General features: G+C 44.8%; 2 protein-coding genes across 2 annotated transcripts in view; one reads left to right on the top strand and one right to left on the bottom strand.

Annotated features, from left to right (window-relative positions):
* Positions 1-137: 137 nt before the first annotated feature.
* On the bottom strand, positions 138-16,755 carry DCTN2 (dynactin subunit 2). The gene is given in 15 exon segments (XM_079142514.1): positions 138-536; positions 539-589; positions 1,712-1,807; positions 1,912-2,014; positions 2,328-2,399; positions 2,490-2,567; positions 2,707-2,745; positions 2,961-3,026; positions 3,344-3,491; positions 3,664-3,824; positions 4,304-4,402; positions 4,731-4,792; positions 4,994-5,090; positions 15,597-15,665; positions 16,564-16,755. Coding segments are annotated over 15 exon segments (1,383 nt in total). The 5' UTR covers positions 16,600-16,755; the 3' UTR covers positions 138-330.
* KIF5A (kinesin family member 5A) overlaps positions 15,682-19,181 on the top strand; it is a 44,287-nt gene continuing 40,787 nt past the window's right edge. The window contains exon 1 of the mRNA XM_079142507.1: positions 15,682-16,207. The gene's annotated coding sequence lies outside the window, so the exon portion shown is untranslated. The remainder of the gene's footprint in view (positions 16,208-19,181) is intronic.

The raw sequence follows: 19,181 nt of genomic DNA on the forward strand, positions 1-19,181 counted from the left end.
TTTATTTAGTTCTTTGGTAAGAACAGGTTACAACTGAAGTCTGTCTTCAGTAGAGAATGGCTTAGATTGCCTATTGTGCTCTGAATGTCTGTGTATCAGTGCTGCCTCTTCCCCCAGGAAATATAGCAGAGGCTACACAGAGTACAACAGCATTTAATGGTCAGAAACAGTTGTACAGTATTATAGTCAGCCACAAAAGCTGTGTTGGAGGCCAGGGCCCAAACCTCCCCCCCCACCAGGCAAAGCAGTTTTGGCCAGGAGCTGGCATGTAGCTGGGCCCATGTCTTCTTCCCCTGGGCCTAAGGGGAGCCCACATCTAACATCCCCCAGCTACCACTCTGTATTCATCAGGGGAGGGGTATAAACCCCACATGCAAGAAGAACCCTTGCCCCCAGTGTCAAATGGGATGGGATTTTGAGAGTTATAATGAAGGGAAACCCTGTGTAAGCTGTTAATATCAGAGGAGTAGAGGTTAACCCTTGATCTCCACCTCCCAAAGGTTGCTCACTTCCCAGCTTCTTCATCCGCTCGTCATACTGGCAAAATTCCCCTCAACTGTGGCCAGGTTTTCACGCATGGTGTCTGTACCTACAAAGAAGGGTAGAGAGGTTATACACTTGTTGGGTCTAGGTGCTCACCTGGATGAGGAATCTCCAGAAGAAATTCTCTTAAGAGGAGAAAGAAATGGCAAAAATAACTTAAGGTCCCCAAAGAAGAATTTTTTTTTTTTTTTTTTTTTTTGTACCAGGTATTAAACCCAGGTACACTTAACCACTGAGCCCCAAACCCAGCCTCTTTTTGTATCTTTAATTAGAGACAGGGTCTTGCTAAGATGCTGAGGCTGGCTTTGAACTCGTGATCTTCCTACTTCAGCCTCTCAAGCTGCTGGGATTACAGGTGTGTGCCACCATGCCAGAGGGGGAATGTTTATTGCAAGTTTTCATACTACACTTGGCGTACCCTGGGCCTAGCTAAGACTCCCTAAAAATGTAAGACTCCCTAAAAATTCCATCCTGATTTCAAAAGAGTTATCTTTTTTAGGCAATGAGAACCAAATGAGATTTTATTGAAGTGAGAGTTTCACTGGTTCAAAATTTTAGAAAATTAGAGAAACATTATTATACCAAGTACTTTTTATGACTTTTCATTTATCTTGAGGGTCCTATGATGTTCTCTCAACTTTAATGCTCCCTCCAACACTCAGAATAGTGTCTCCAATGGAAATTGAGGACTTGGTATATTCCAGGCTTGCTAAAAGAATGAATGAATGAATGAATGAAAGTGAGGCTCACAGTCCAGGGTCAGAAAGGAAGTGGCAGAGCCAGGTTGGACCCAAGTCTACATTCTTTCCAATGTACTGTGCTCAGGAGTATCTGGAAAAGGACCCAGGAAAGGTAAAGCCACTCTGACCACAGAGGTAAACAGTAAGAAAAAACGTCAACTACCTTCTCTCAATTGGCTTATATTATTTTACCTGATCCTCATAGCTCTAAGGAAGGTACAATTTCCACATGGATCGAAGAAGGTTCATAGGTTAATTAAGTTGTCAAAGGTCCCACAACTACAGAAAAACAGTATGAAAGCTCATACCAAGCCCCTGCCACACCACCATGCTACATAATAGGCTAAGGCAAAATCCTGTGAGAGAAAGCTAGAGAACCTAGTCTCTACATGCTGGAAGAAAGTGATATCAAATCAATAAAGGGGCACACACCTGGGTCAAGAGGGTGGAATTGTCCTTGAGAGAACTGGCAATCATCTGCTGGGTAGTATCCAAATGTGTCAGGAGCTGACCAAACTGCATTGCTACAAAAGAAGAAAGGTATGGTTGAAACTAGAATCCAAGATGAGAGAGGGGAAACAAAAGTTCACTTTTCAACTCCCAGAATGACTGGAATCTGGCCTCTCACCTTGCTCATGCAGTTGTTTGATGGTAACAAGTCTCTGTACCAGCTCAGGAAGGGTGGAAGCAATGGGGCTCCAGCGCTGTATGGTTTCGTATAGTTGGTGCACCTGGAGAGACATGACAGACAATGGCTGAAGTAGACAGTGAAGAACCCTCTGACTGCTACTTCACTAGACAGAGGTAGGATCAACAGGCACTTTCCTGTTCTCAGGTAATTAGAGTACATGGGAGGGCTGGGGATGTGGTTCACTGGTGGAGTACTTACACAGCATGTATGAGGTCCTGGGTTCTATCCCAGTACCACACACACACACAGCTCATGGGAGCTGAGGACCGTGTTCTCCTGTTTCACGGTTACCACTCGGAGGGAGAACCCAAGAGAGTTGAGTGGTATGAAGATGGAGAAGGTATTTTCCTGACCTTGCTTTGTGTATCTGCATCCTCCACAGCGGCTTTATGCTTGGCAATCTCATTCACCTTCCCCAGGACACTCTGAAAGCAGATTTTGAGGTTGATAATGAGGGCATCTGGGCTTCCAAAGTCCCAAGATACCCAGAATCCAGTTTGCCCTCCACTTAATACCTGTAGCCGAGCCTCTACTTGGTCTAAAACTGCAAGGTCCAAGGCGCTCACCTTTGCCTGCAACAGCTCTACAGTCTCCTAGGATGGGAAAAGTATCACCAAAGGAAAAGACTAGGAAGAGGCCTCTCCTATATACCTACAGACCCCAAAGTAATTCTCAAGACCCAACCCCCAAATCCCCTCTATAATCCAATATTCCCATTCTTGTCACACTTACCATAAGACAGGCTCCCTGCAGACCTGCAGAAAGGGGATTCTGATGGGAAAGGGAGAGAAGAAATCAATTCTCCTTCTATCTCTACATGATTACTGCTTTCTCCCATTCTCCTGGTTCTAGCTGGCAACCTACTGGTTGATTCCAGTAACTGAAGCCCTTTCCTATCTTCCCAGGTTTGTGTGGAATGTTATGTAGACCTTAGGGCTCAGGGTGCAAGATCTAAGGCTCAGACTAACAATAGGAGAACACCTGACCTGAGCATCCTGATCACAGCGTACAGTTGCTTCCAGCTCTGTCAGACGCTTCTCAAGTTCTGCAACCTAGGGGGAGGAAGAAGGTAAGATTTGCTATCCACCTCTCTGTTGCTAAGGTGGGAGGAATAAGAACCAGCTCTGTCTGTATGCCATTCCCCACCCCTGCCTCAAGGGACACCCTTCCCCAGACCATATCCCTGCCACAATCTTAAAATTCTAACTGAAAGTAGATGGGCAGGGGAAACACTGAGAATGAGACATCAAGAAGGCCCAGAAGTGTTCCCAGTACTCTCTCCCCAGATATGATCCTTCAGAGGGATGCAGGAAAATCTATAGGGTCACATCTCTCCTGGCCCCGCAACCAATACGATATACATATTTACTTTGGCAGCTTGAGAGAATTTGTCCTGCTCAGGCCGAGAATGTAGTTCGTAAGTGACCAGGTTGTTGTCTGCCGGGGTCCCACTGGTGGTCTTTCCCCCTGAACTCCCTTTGCTGTTCTTTGTTGCTTCCAGCTGCAGCAGTAGGCGCCTGGGTCAGGAGACCAAGTAATATCATGACTTGAAGGATGACTCTCTCTCTTGCCTTAGTTGGCATAATAGAACAGCTAGGTTACTTCTCCCCTTAGTTTCCCTATCAGAAGCTGGCTGAGTCCCTCCATAATTCCAATCAGTAATGATTTTCAATGAAGTGGAGCACCCACTTAGCCAGAGCTCCATCAGGGTCAGTGAGGTTGATTGTGGCATCCGGTCCCAGCAGCTTCTCCAGGTGTGAAGCAACGAGCTGCTGCTTCAGGGATGCCAGCTGTTTAGCCAGCACCACTGGGGTCAGCTTCTCTTCAGTGGCTGACTCCTTCACTGTTGTCTAGTATGAAAAAAAGGTACATAATGAGGGGTGGCAGGAATGAATCAAGAAAAAAAAAAAAAAAAGATCAACAGCTTTAAGGATAAGAATGTCAGGCAGGGTGGTACATGCCTATAATCCCAATCATGAAGCCAAAGTAGGAGGATCACTAAGTTCAAGGCCAGCCTGGACAGCTTAATGAGACCCTATCTCAAAATAGAAAAAAAAAGGGATGGGGATGTAGTCCAGTGGTAGAACATCCCTGGGTACCACCAGTACCCCAAGGGAGGAAAAAAAGCCTTAAGGATAGTTGTGGCTAGAAGTCACATAGCAAACTTCCTACATAACAGCACTAAAGGGTAGATGTGTGTGTATTCCCAAACTCTGAAAACCGTGATGTCCTTATCCAGGAGCTTAGGGAATCTTTCTCTTCCTGCTGTGAGGTCCTCCTCTGCTATGTAAGTCACTATAGAGCTGAGGAGGAAAGAGTATACAGTTACCTTGATTTTCTCAACTTCAGCTGTCAGCTCTTGGACTTCATGTAGTAGTCGCTGGTACTTTTGCTGAGGTGTCTCCTTCACTCCCAGACCCTCTCCAAGCTAAAGAGTAAGGATGGAGGTTGATGTTACACCTCCCATTATAGGAAGCCTCCAGAATTTATCCAAACCCTGGGCCTAAGTCATAAGGTATCATATCCCACACTGAATCCTCAACACCCCAGAAAAGATGTGGAGATAGCCCAGAGGTCTGGAGATGCTCTAGAACAAACAGCAGGGGAAGAACATGGTTAGCTGTATCCTGCTAGGTTTCTGAGGAATCCAATCAGAGAAACTCAGAATTCTAACTATACCCCTTCATCCCCTTTTAAAATCCCTAGACTGTTGACAGGATCACCACACTATTCCCATCAACACACACACAACAAACCATCTCATATTCTCCGGATTCATATCCTGTCCTCTTGGTTTTTCCAATGCGATCTGAGAAATCTGCCAAGAAAAGAAGATGGGACTGAGGGCCTAATCTAGGTCCAGGGCAGTCATGGTCTCAGTTAACTGAAGGATTCCAACAGAGATCTCCCTGAGGTACCCTTTCCCCAGAGCAAAATTCATTAAGGTATGAGGACAGAAGGCCACTTCTCATTCTTGTCCTATAGGGTTCCCCTCACCCAACTTCCAGCCCAGTCTCACCAAGTCCCTTTGTCCCCACTCTCTTGTCCTTGAACTTGTCATAGGCAGCGTTGGGATTGACAATGATGTGCTCCACACTTGTGCTCGTCAGCTCCTCCTGAAGGAATAGGTAGTTCAGGCGAGGGGTTAACTCATTCCCAGTCTAGAACTACTTCTATCCCACAAACTCTGCACATACTAGGAAACTAGGCCCTAATGTTCCAAAGGGAAAGAAGGGTGATTCTGTTCCAAACTGCCGACCCAGGCTCAACCTAGGAAACAGAAGCTTCCTGGTAAATTTGGAGCCTCAGTTGTATAAATATTAACACCCTGATTCAGCTGGGAACAGAGGCAGCATAACCTCCCCACCCACTTTGTACATAAGCCTCCCTGCCCCCACCCCTCCCAGTTATCTGACACACACCATGCACTCAAGGCAAGAAACCAACCTGACCTCTCTTAACCTCCCCCTCCCAAAAGTAAATCTTGCGAATGAGTAACCTCCCATTCTTGCTGGAGGAAAGAAGGAGGAAGGCAGGTAGAAAGGCCAATAACTCTTAAGTGTGAGTATTAGGACTTTAAACCTGCTAAAGATATGACACCAGCTCTTAGATAGAAAAGGAAGGCCAACAGAAGGCTTAAGAAGCTTGGTTTCCACACTGCTGTGAGGTCAGTCAATTAGGGGGGATAGGGAGAAGAGGCAAAGGCTTATGGGATATCTTAGTAGCTACAACAAGCAATAGCTGCTTGCCATGAGCACATTTAAGCCCTGAAATGGAGATACTACAGTGCCTCTTCACAGAGCAGCTATGGCACTGGCTTTCTCCCTAGCCCCTCTTCTGCACCTGAAGAGCTGAAGCTCTGCATAGCAGAGAACACAGCTGAGAGTAAGAGAGACTGTACCCCAGAAGCTGAAGTAGAAGTTTCCCCCTTAATAGACATCAATTTTCTGTTCAGATTCCATTAACTACACCAAGACTGGGCACTTCTGATTCACATCCCTCCTTCAGTTAGAAGCCTGACAGCTCAGCTCCAGTTACAGCACTGAAGAAAGGGAAAAGGAGACTCATGAGTCCCTTTCTCTTGGGGGTGATAGCACCACTTTCCACAGGAGGAAGGCAAACTGACTTCTTTCCTTCACCTGGGAAAATGGTTCTTGACACTGGTTGCACATTAGAATCACTTAGAAGAACAATTATTTTTTTAAATGGTCTGGGCCCACCTCTTAAATGCTGATTTAATTGTTCTGGAGTTAAGGCCAACTCTGTCCATTTTAAACTGCAGCAAGGACAGAGCCTCTGCCTGTGTGGCTATGTGAGAAGGGGAAAGGGGGAAATGGATGTATATCACAGAGCTAGCAGCAGACAGGGCTGGGGAGACAGCTCAGCTGGTAGAGTGCTTGCTTTGCAAGCACCAGGCCCTGAGTTCGATCCCCAGTACCGAAAAAAAAAAAAAAGAGCTAGCAGCAGACAGAGGAAGGGTCTGTCCTTCACCTTCTGCTATTAGAGAAGAAATTAGTGTGGGTGGCAGCTTTAAAGATAAGTGGGGCGGGGGGGGGGGCTTAGGTTGTAGTTCAGTGGTAGAGCACTTGCCTAGCATGTGTGAGGCACTGTGTTTGATCCTCAGAACCACATAAAAAAATAAATAAAATAAAAGCATTGTGTCCATCTACAACTAAAAAAAAAAGATTAAAAAAAATAGGGCTGGGGATATGGCTCAGTTGGTAGAGTGCTTGCCTCATACGCACAAGGCCCTGGATTCAAATCCCCAGCACCGCAAAAAAAAAAAAAAAAAGATAAAGGGTTTGGAAGTGGGGCATGGTGGTACATGCCTGTAATCTCAGTGGATTAGGTGGCTGAGGCAGGAGGATTGCCAGCCTCAGCAATTTAGTGAGGGCCTAAGCAACTTAGCAAGACCCTTTCTCGAAATAAAAAGAGCTGGGTATATGGCTCAGTGGCTAACTGCCGCTAGGTTCAGTACATGGTACCTTCCCCCCCCAAAAAAATGGTAAGAAGCAAGTATCAACTTTAATCTCTCCCTCTTCTTCAGGGGCTGCTGGATGGAAGGGCAGGAGCTATAGAGCTAGGGGGAAAAAGGGGGCTCAAAGTTGCATGTGAAAATGCAAATGATTTTCTCTTTAACCTTCTCTGAAATGGGCATGGTGGCACAGGCCTGTAATCCTAGTTTTTAGGGAGGTCGAGATAGGAGGATCACAAGTTGAGGGCTGGGGATGTAACTCAGTAGTGGAGAGCTTGCTCAGTATGTTTTGGGTCCTGGGTCCAAAACTGAAAAGAGCTGGGTGTAGTGGCTCATGCCTATAATTCCAGTGGCTTGGGAGGCTGGGGCAGGAGGATCTTGAGTTCAAAACCAGCCTCAGCAAAAGTGAGGTGCTAGCAATCCAGTTGAGATGACTGCCTCTTAAATAAAATACAAAATAGGGCTGGGGATGTGGCTCAGTGGTTGAGTGCCCCTGAGTTCAATCCCTGGTACCCCAAAACAAAAAAAATAAACAAAAAAGAACCACCCTCCCCTGCAAAAAAAATAACATTCTCTAAAATTGTATACCTAAAGCATCCATTTGCCAAATAGGTGCATGGTCTCTGGTCTCTATAAACTGAGAAGAACTCAGGCTTAGTATAGACAACCACTTTCTCTAAAATTGACAATCAAGAGTATGCCACCTCTACTCCAGGCATGGAAGCGCAAACAATTTGGGAGGCTAAGGCAGGAAGATTACAAATTCAAGGTCAGCCTCAGCAGTTTAGCATGACCCTACCTCAAAATTAAAAACAAAAAGAATATGCTCTTCTGGGCCTGGTGGAACAGGCCTATAATCCCAACTACTCAGGAGGCTGAGATGGGAGGAACTCAAGTTCAAGGCCAGCCTTGGCAGTATAACATAACAAGATCCTGTTTCAAAATAAAAAAAGAAGATAAAAAATTTTTATTTTAGGGGCTGGGGAGATAGCTCAGTAGGTAGAGTGCTTGCCTTGCAAGTACAAGGTCCTGAGTTCAATCCCCAGCACTGCGAAAAAAAAAAAAAAATTTATTTTTAAAGGACTGGGGATGTGTGGCTCAATGATAAAGTGCTTGCTTAGTATGTATAAGGCCCTGGGTTCAATTCCCAATTCCACACACACACATACACAGAGTTGTGTACACACACACACACACACACACACACACACACACACGAATATGGGGCTTCTCCCCATGAAAGCCCCGATCAAGGCCAATGAGATAGAAATCTTTAAATTTTTAAATCCTTTTAAAAAGGGGAATGGGCTTGGTGTGGTGGTACACCCTGTAATCCCAGCAGCTCGGGAGACTGAGGCAGGAGGATTCCAAATTCAAAGCCAGTCTCAGCAACTTAGTGAGACCCTGTCTCAAAATTAAAAATAAAAAGGGTTGGGGTGCGGATGTGGTTCAGTGGTAAAGTACCCTGGGTTCAATCCCTGGTACCAAAAAAAAAAAAAAAAAGAGAGAGAGAGAGAAAGAGAATAGGGGTTGAGAATAGAGCTCCTGCCTAGCATGCTCAAGGGTCTGGGGTCTATTACTAGCACCACACAAAACAAACAAATAAATAAATAAGGAATGAGAGGCATAATCTATAGACCAAGAAAAGAAATCATAGCCACCATCTGTTAAGCCATTATTATAGACAGGTGCTACACAGATGAGAACCTACATTCTTATTTATGTTCCTAAGTAAGGAAAGCAGGGGAAAGGCAGGTAAAAAATGGTCAACACTTTGAAAGGTAAAGCTTAGAGATTCTGGACAGTCAGAGAAATGGACAGCACTTTTCCCACTGCTCCCTGCTGTATGAAAATGACTTGGGCAGGAGGGCTATTTGACACTGGCATCCTCTGTGAGCTTCTTAGAGGCTATGGCCTCAGGGGACTCAGGTGGGTGGCACACACGAGTCCTCTAGTGGCATCTGCTCCATCAGTGTCTTAAAGATCTGGGGCATGGGTTAAGGATAGTGTCATTACATTACAGTGACCTGTGAGATGGCAAAAGTTTGTCAGCTGGGTATAGGACTGAATAGAGGGATAAAGATTTAGTAGAGACAAAAGGACAGAAAAATAACTGCCCATACAGCACACCCCGTTAAAAAGCAGATGAAAGGTGAGGCTTCTTACCAGCTCCTTGTGGATTCCCCAGAGGTGAGAAATCAAAAGAGTTAAAAGGAGAGGGAGTTGGGGAATGGGGATGAGGGAGGGGGAAAAAAGACAAAATTATTATTAGCAAATTGTCACATGCACTATATGACAATATTCAAATACACCATACCACAGGGCCCCAGGGGAGTCTAGCAAAATTTGGGGGCCAAGAAATTTTAGCTGATGTCATCATATACCCCAAGGGAAAAGAAGACCATGACACCCTTTTCTCTCTAGTGGTGAGGATGTCATGAAGCTTTGCCATTAACAGCAGCAATTTAGTATCATCTGAGAACTAGGAGTTAGATGTTAGAAGCTGGTGGCATAGAACAGGAAAGTGTGAGAAGAGAAGGCTGAGATAGAGGGGAAGCTATAGAAATGGCAGAATATGGAGGCAGAGGATATGGAGACTCTGAGGACCTGTAGCTGACTGAAGGTTCCTAATTCTCAAGCTGGGGAATTTCCCCTTACTAGTTCATGTCTAAGTCTTCCTGTCTCCTGGTTTTTCTACTTGTGAAAAGTTGGACATGTGGATGGCCGAATCAAGTCAAAAGGTACTCCTATGGGTGGTCTAATAGAACTTTAGGTCAGGCAGAACAAGATATGTCAGGTACAGATGGTGAGTATAAGGAAACATGAAGTACCCAATTGCAGCCTTGTTCTTATTTTCTGCTGCCAGAGAGGCAGGGCAAAACTGGGTCCCTCTCATAGTCTGGTATGCTTGTATTCAGCCTGAGTGGTTGGTAACTCACCCAGCAGTTCTGAGTGATGCAGAGCAATTCTGCCATGATGCACTAGCACAAACAGCCCAGAGGACACCAAGATTCATAGCTACCAGTCTATGAGCAGAAAATGTTTCTTGAACCCCCTGTTTATAAGGGGCTAGAGGATTGACAAGGGGTAAAGGCGAGAGTATTTTAAAAAGGCCTTATTTTAGTTCAGGCCACAGAGATAAGGTCTTGATTCTAGACAACACTGGTTTAGACTGCTGGCAGGGGAAATCCAGTTGCACGTCCTGCTTTTCTGGAGCTCCGCTGATAAGCAGATGGAAGGAGGGAATACTGAGGATGGTTACATATATATGAAAACCCATGGTGGGAAAAGACAAGTGCTCCCTACCCCCAAATTTCAGCCAGATACACTGGCTCTCAATCTCTCCAGTCCCTGGCCAATGCCAGGGTCCATCCCAGCAATGCTCCTCTTTTAGCCCAGGCAAGAAGTGGCTCCAGGTCCTGTGGTCTAGGCTGAGTTGTCTCTACACACAGTGGGCTTAAGCACTCACAGGTGCATACATGCAGACACACAAAGGAGGTATACACACTATGCACTATTTCTGACTTGTCTCACCAAGCTAAAACCAGCAGGGGAGAAACTCAAAGGGTTAGGGGGGACAATGGGCCATAAACTCAATTTCAAACAATAAGGAATGAGTACAATGGGGAGGACCAAAAAATTGCAGAAAAGGAAAAGTGGTATATTGTTTTCAAATAGTACATACCACTTCCAAGTCTATCTTATGGGTGGGTTGAGGGATGATGAGATTTTGTGCAAAATTTCTATAACTTGGTGTAGTAACAGTCACCTTGGAAACCTAATACACTACAGTCACCTTGACAGAAAAATTTCAAGTGCCCTGATTCTGAATACCTTACCTGGTACAAGACTACCAGTCCCTCTTACTAATGGACTCCAAGACTCCCCAGAGCTGTTTGACTAAGTGTTTGGGCACAGAGGACAAGATCTGAGGTTCTAAATCAGGCAGGGGAAGTGGTCACTGCTGCCCATGAGCCTCTTCAAGCTCTATACCAACACTGCAGGCAGGGAGACTTCAGAACCATGATGACAAGGAAGGTGGAGAAAGCTAAAGAATAAAACTGTCCAGGATGGACCAACACAATGCTGACCATTCATCCATTTCTAAAGGAGGGGTGCAGAAACAGAAAGACTTGCAAAAACACAACACAAATTATTATCTTAGAACTGCAATATAATACTTCCTTCCCATCCTCTTTACTTTTCTCTAAAGGCCTAGCATGGCACAATATTAAAATGAGGATTCTTTCCCCAGGAATAATTCCATATAACTAAGAAGGGAAGACTTCGGCTGTCCCTTGTTCTCTACCCTTGTCTAGAATGGTTCAAAGTTATTCCCTAAAAATCTAATTCCATATAATCTCAAGAGGAAAAAGGTACTCCCTTTCTAACTCTGGTCCCTAAATGCCACATTTAAAAGCATTCATAGCCTCCATGTTTCTATAGCATCCTCCATTGGACAGTCTTATTCTTCAGACCTCACAAGGGGGAAGAGACAATGATATATGGATCATAGTTGTGTTTCTAAACCTTGATTAATGATCTCAATAATAAGGCCAGCAGGCTCCTCAGTGACCCAGCTAGGGTCTCATTGGAATTAAAAACGATTAGCTACAACAATTGCACAGTGGCAGAGCATTGCATGCGAGATGGCAGATGAAAAAAAAAAACATGCAAAGAAGAAGCATTGAATGGTCTTACTTGTGCAAACTAGTGTCCAGGCAGGGTGGTGAGGAGGGAGGATGGGGGAAGCATTAGGAAAAACTCAGGTTAAGTTCAAGTGCACCAACAGTCAACAAACACAATCAAGCATTCTCTAGATATTCTAAACTCTAAGGAAGAAAACCTACTGTTTCTCATCTCAGACTGGGGAGTATTCAGCAGCCTCTGCTGGGACCCCACCAAACAATGGCAAGTTAATTCTCCTCTCTCTTACATGGCATTGGGGGTTAGTTACACAGTAAAGGGAGAAACAAAATCTTGTTTCTAGTGAGGCTTTCTTAACTGATGCCCCTCACTCCAGTAGTTCAAAAGCCATGAGCAGAATGCCTCACTGACCCAAGGCAGGCTGTGGGTCTGGGGGCAGTGGGCATTCCATTTGGGAACTAGTTTTCCTAACAAGACATTTTAAGAAAAGTTTCCAAATAAGCCTATTGCTCTAATCAACCTGGGAGTATGTGAAATGCAGAGAGATTTTCCCTGATCATGAAGGAAAGGGTGAGTCTGTGCAGTTTTCTTATCCATTCTTGTTTTAGAGTATTTTACTTCCTGCTAAAATTGTTTTAAAGGATTTGAGGAGAAAAATCAAGATCTACTGTAGAAAAACTGAAATCTTCCACTGCTTTCTTTTTCCATTTCCTCCACTATGGTAATAATAAAACTTTTATATTTATCTCACCATTAAGATCTTTAAGGGATGTTAGAAGACATTATTTGCTTCAGTAGTTCAATTTCTTCTGCAGTGAAGAAACTAGAGAAAGGAGGCTAAAGGACAGTGAGCATCAACACTACTTGATAGTCCTTTAAAATAAAAATCTGGAGACTCTCCAAAAATGTTCCACAATAAGTTGGCCATATTGGTATCTCCAGGGAAGAGAACTGAGTGGTGGTAGTAGGCAGAGGTAAGGGAGAGTTTTCATTACCCCACCTTGAATTTTTTTTGTTTTGTTTTGTTTTCTATGCATGTATTACCTACTTTTTTAAATAATAAAATTAGCTGGGTGTAGTGGTGCATGTTTGTTATCTCAGTCATTTGGGAGGCTGAGGCAGGAGAATCACAAGTTCGAGATCAACCTTGGCAACTTAGAGAGACCCTCAGCAATTTAGCAAGACAGTCTCAAAAGGTAAAAAGGACTGGGGATATAGCTCAACGTAGAGCAACTGGTTTGATCCCCAGTACCAAAAAGAAAGAAGAAAAAAAAAAATGCTAATAAAATTAAAGCTGAATAGCTGGGCATGGTGGTGCACACCTGTAATTCAAGCAGCTCGAGAAGCTGAGGCAGGAAGACTGCAAGTTCAAAGCCAGCCTTAGCAACTTAGCGAGACCCTGTCTCAAAAGGCTGGGAATGTGGCTCAGTGAATGTGGCTCCCCTGGATTCAATACCTAGTACTAAATAAATAAATAAATATACATATATAAACAAACAAAAGATTAAAAGTTGGAAATAATCTGGAGACCAAGACAGAAAATGCTTTTGCCAGGCATTAAGAAGGTAACTGAAAAACTCATATTTCATATGCACTGCTACTTGTGCTAGACCTTAGGCAGGTAGGTGATAAGGAGACAGGATGTTAGTGAGAATTCAGGCCTCATGGTTGCAATGTTTCTGGCTGGCTAAGAATACAACTCACTGTTCCTTCAGTTGCACATTTACTTGAGTATTAAGAGCAGCAATAAGGCCATTACTCAGCTGATTTCCTGAAAGTTGCTTTCCTAGGGCCATGGGGATATGCAAGGACCAGAGATATTAGCTGACATCAGGAAACATCAGGCTCCTAAAGCAGCTGAAGTTCTTCCCATTCCACCTGCTACTCTCTAATGATGTTGAGTCACTTAGCTGAGCCTCAGGTTGATGGAGGCAACTCAACTCCTGTATTTAACCATCCAGCTCCTAGGCACTACTACACTGGCATCCTGGGCAACATACCACAGGAAATAAACTCTCGTGGTGTGCCCTCTCCATCAGTCACTGTACTAGTTGCTAGTACAGTGATATAGAGGGGAAAAAAGAGCCACACATTTAGAGCTACACATTCAGGTTTTCCACAACTAGAATGGGCACCAACTTCTTTTTATTAAGAGCTATCCAAGTATCTTTGAAAGGAAAATTAAAATGTACTTTTTTGTTTGCAAAGGGGACTAATGTGACAACTATCCATTTATATCACAGTTAGTGACAAAGGGACAGAGTTCTGTTCATTATTTCACCATGAAGTCTTGATATTTTATAGGCAAGGGTCCTAAGCATAGGGAGAGCAGTCTTTAAACTGTGGTAGTACAGCACACACATTGCTACCCTGTGAGGATAGAGGCAGGTTCCTCTCACACTAGTACCCTCTTGGAGTGACAGGTGCACACTCAGGTCCTTGGGCAACAACATCATATACATTATCTCCAGATACTCAAGCTTGGGGAACAAATTGACATGCCAGCAAGTACAGAAGCCACAAGGAACATACCACTGAGAGAAGGGACAGGGAAGGTGTTCCCTACAATGTAGGAAGCACTTTCACATGGGGAACCAAATAGGGAATAAGTGAGTACGCCAAGCCATACATTATAAGTCAGCAACCAGCAATCCCCAGAACTAACCAGCCCCACAGACATGGCCACAGGACTTAAAGACACACCAGCTGGGCCTGTATACTAAGACTGTCCCATGACCTATGGTTGTACCTTCACTGTTATTTCATAGCATCAGTGTGACCCCAGCCCAGATCTCTGTGGAAATAAAACCTGAAACATATAAGAAATGCTCACAGATCTTTGTCTTTGTTGGCACTTACATAGTTTTACTATATTAATTTCCAATTTCATTTTTTTCTTTCTTATTTCCTATATGTATCCATCTCAATTCTTCCATTGTTTCTCATATGTATCCTAATCCCCCCATTAGTCTGAGGCTCCTTGAGGGCAGGGACATTTCCTCCTCTGCATTGCACAAAAATCAACACAGGAGGGGCTGGGATTGTGGATCAGTGGTACAGTGCTTGCCTAGCATGTGTGAGGCACTGGGTTTGATACTCAGCACCATATATAAATAAATGAATAAAATAAAAGTCTATCAACATCTAGAAAAAATAATAAACACAGAAACCAGGTTTGGTGTTCCATGCCTGTAAACCCAATGACTTGGGAGGTTGAGGCAGGAAGATCAAAAGTTTGAGGTAAGCCTCAGCAACGTTCTGGGGCCCTAAGCAACTTATTGAGACCCTGTCTCAAAATAAGAAAAAATTTTAAAAATGCTGGGGATGTGGCTCAGTGGTTAAGTGCCCCTGGGTTCAAACCCCAGTACCAAAAACCAAAACAAATCAACACAAATTGAACATATTCAATAAACAATGTTAAGTGCTTTTCTCATGGTTAAAATGTATACACAGCTAATTCCATCATCCTCAGAGTTCTTGGATTTGAAAGTGCTGCCATGACCTCTCCTCTGCTGATATGAAAGACATGTTTTCCCTCAAATTTACTTGGCTCTGATCCTTATCCTTCTAGAATCTCCAAATCATTTTCTTATTCCTTGACCAGTAAACATATATTGAGTGAAATAGTGAAATAAAAGGCCTACTTTCTACCATCAAACAGATTATAAATGCTCAGGCTTTATGACTCATTGAAATGGGTTAGAACCCAAAAGCCTAATTAAGTTACTAGTCCCAAATATAATAGTTTTGAGATATTTCAATTTTATTTAAAAGGACCAAGAATCAGGGCTTTGCAAACAGATCTTATTAGCTGTAATTTCACGGACATGACTCTCCTTTGGCATTGCTCATTGGTGGCTATAAGCTCTGCAACCTACATACCACCCAGGCTGGGGTTGGCATACCCACTTATTGTGGTGGCTTGCCAGAGTAGGGAAAGGATCTATCTGGGGAAGAGACGTCAGAGTCTAAGGAATCCTGAGGCAGCACATAGTCTTACCGCATCAAACTCTGCTTGATCATCCTCAGGTAGGTCGCTGGTTTCATAAACATCTGGTTCGTTCCTGGCCTGCAGGTAGAAGCAGTGACCACCAACCTCACTACCTAGCATCCACCAACCTCTTACCCCACTCCATCTGAACAAGCTAATGGAGAAGGTGGGTTCTGTGATACCAGGATTCTATCCTTTCCTCTCCATCTGCCTACTAATGGCATGTTAGTTTCCTTGTCTCAGTGAAGTGGGGGTGACAGCAGTACAAATGGGACCTAAGGGTAAACAGTGAATGTGATAACAAAGATGTTATCCTGAACTTGGACGGGAAGGGTCCTTGGTAATCATTTTGTTCAAGGTAGGTGCGGGCCTTCCTCGAATTAGGCCCCTGTGATATTGGTTGAGAGTGACTCAGGACCTTAGTTCCTAAGGTTCTGTGCCCCAACCCCCACCCGGAGAAGGCAGGCAGGCAGCACAAAAGGGTACACTCCAACTTGTGCATGGGGAGTGAGGGGCAGACACAGGTCCCCCAAAAGAAAAGTTCCCATCGGGCACAAGAAGAGTCATGCCACAGTAAACCTCTTCCTTTGGCAAGATGAAGACCGTCACCAAGTTGTCTGGTGAGTATGTCCAGGGTAGGGATGGGAGGGCTTATTGGGAGATCTGGGGAGGCACGGGCGGTGTTGACACGGATGACAGAAACACTCGGGCACAAGTGGTAAGCACCCTGAGACGATTTCTGGGCCAAGAAAACCGGCTACTGCCGGAAAGGGGGCCTGGTGCACCGTCCGACGGCCGGGCCCAGTCAGGTCAGAGGAGTCCGGAAGGTGCTGCAGCCGGTAGGGAAGCGAGCGGCGGGAGCCCTTGGGGCGGAGGAGGGGCTGCAGGGGGGAAGGGTCGCGGGTTGGTTTCTGTTAGGGGTCCTTGGGAGGTCGGGGACGCGGTCCTGGGGAGGCAGGGCCGGCCCTGTACTCACAATGCCGGGAAGATCGGCGTATTTAGGGTCCGCCATGGCGGCGGCGAGGCGGGGCTGGGGGACCGGAGCCTCGGTGGAGCCGGGGCGGGTGATCGGGTAGGGGAGAGGTTGGGTCCCGGTCCCCAGCTAAGGCGGCGGCAAAGGGAGTGGTGGAGGAGCGGGAAGTCTCGCGACAGGAGTAGCATACCAGAAGGGTAAAGCAAAAGTCGCGAGAACAACCCGCTACCTGGAGACGCTGGGATTGGCGAGAGCGAGTCCAAGCAATGAGGTAATGGCGAGGGGTCGCCGCTTAGGATTGTGGGATATGTAGTCCTGGTTCTTTGGGGCTTGGGTGGAGAACGACAATAGCGCGCCTTAGGGAGCTATTTCATACAACTTATTTTCTTTTAATTTTTACCTCAAGTTTGTGAAGGAACTTTTATAATTCCCGTATTGGGCTCCTATAAATTAGTGACGAGATAAAATCACCCAGTCGTGTCGTGTCACAGGGGTTCAAAAACAGTAGTAAGTAAAATTTAGTTAAGGCTTAGTGTATGTTTGAAATGGAAAAGTTAAGCAGTCTTCTTAAATTAGAGCTGTCAGATAACATACAGGACACTTAGTTAAATTTGAACTTCAGATAAACAACTAGTATTGGTGTTTTGTTTGGTTTTGCTCTGTTTTGTCCCGTATTTGGGGCATACTGACACATAAAAAAGTAGTTTTCCTAAAATTCAAATTTAACTAGGTACACTGCTTTTGTTTTTGTTTTTCAAGTCTGGTAATCCTATCTTAAGTTGACAAATGGACAAGTGACAGCTCTGAGTCTGTCTGAACATTCTCCATCCTCTTAATCATTTCATTAATAGTTCCCAGACTTCTGAATTTCATGGTTCAATAAAATTAAAATAACAAACCTTTCTTAAGGATACACAAGGGCTGGGGATGTAGCTCAGTTGGCAGGCTGCTTGCCTCTCTAGCACAAGGCCCTGAGTTTGATCCCCAGCACCGCAAAAAAAGAAGGGAAAAAAAAAAAAAAAAAAAGAGAGAGAGATACACAAAGTGGTGCTACCTTTTTATTTTACCTGGCAAATACATTACCACCATTACTTGGTAGAAAAATAAAAGGACAAACTCTTAGCTGGGAGTGGTGGTGCACGCCTGTAATCCCAGAGGCTTGGGAGGCTGAGACAGGAGAATCACGAATTCAAAGCCAGCCTCAGCAATTTAGCAAGCCTTTAAGCAACGCAGAGATCCTGTCTCTAAATCAAATACAAAAAAGGGCTGGGAATGTGGCTCAGTGGTTGTGTGCCCCTGGGTTCAATCCCCAGTACAAAAAAAAAAAAAAAAAAAAAAGGACAAACTCTTAAAAGTCCTTTGAGACTTAACAAATTCAGCTTTATGTAACTCACCACATTGTTCTTTGGAGGTTGGGGCACACCCATTTAACTTTTGTTTCTGACTAGTGATCCTCATGGACTGGTATTTTGCAGCTTCCTTGTTAAGGATACCACCTTGTAGCGCCTGAGGGCCTGAGGTTAGGACATTTCCTGAGCTTACAGGATGCTGCAACCCTTAGAAATAGTGCCAAACCAAATGACTGGAGAGTTCCTGAGTTTGGAACTCATTGTGTTCTCTCTCCTGGCTCCTCCCCAAGCCTCTGCCTTTTTCTCCCACAGACCTACTGCCTTCTCATTCAGCTGCTTCCTTCAGTTTCTGTAAGATTCAAGGTAGATTAGAGGTATAGGCCCAACATGGGTAAGCTCCTCATTGAGTTTTGAGTTAGGTCTTTTCTGGCCAAGCCATTAGTCTCTTACCCTTGCCCCATAGTGTCTAAGCAACCTTGTATACTGGCCAGTTTCTAAACAGAACCTCCATTCCTTCCTCCCTTCTCCCATCACCCTGCCCCTCCCCTTCACCTAGAGTCTCAACTTCTGCAGTCCACTTCTCTTTTGGCCAGAAAGGACTGTGATGTGGATAAAAATCAATTTAGCCACTTCTGGATAAAAATCAATTTGGCTAGCTCCTGAGTGGTTCTGCCCAGGGGCTGCAGCAGGAGTCTGACCCAAGTGCAGGAAGGACGAGGAATCTCTGGGGAGTTTTTGTTTGTTTGTTTTTGTTTTTCCAGAGAAAGGGGAGAAGCAGTGAAGAAAGGAACTAGCTTGTTGTGTAGCGATCCTATCCAATGGTAACTGGGCCTAGAAACACATTCACATCGGTGCCTAAGCCTACCTGAAAACCAAATGTAGATGTTTGCCCTAGAGATTCTCTCCAAGTCCCTATAGCCTCACCCACTCCCATCACCATCCCGCTACTCTTGCCCATCTCCATCCTAGTCCCAACCCACCTAGGAGGCAAAAATGAAAATATGGTCTACTTTTAAATTCTGATAATCCAGAATGGGAGTTTGTCTTGCCTCAACCTAGGGACCTGGTGTGTACGTTGTGAAGAGAAGAGAGTGCACTTTTGGATGTAGAAGAGGAAGGGAGTAGCAGACCCTCCTTTGACACTTTCCCCTGGCAATGGAATCTGGATACCCACCTCCGCAGAGGTTCGGAAGGTTGTCTTTGAAGGCAGAATGGGTTAGGAGTCCAGCTTTTGTGCATCTGTGGAATGGGCTGGGGGAGGGGGAATGAGAA

This window comes from Sciurus vulgaris (genome assembly GCF_902686455.1).
Source record: "Sciurus vulgaris genome assembly, chromosome: 5".
Taxonomy (NCBI): domain Eukaryota; kingdom Metazoa; phylum Chordata; class Mammalia; order Rodentia; family Sciuridae; genus Sciurus; species Sciurus vulgaris.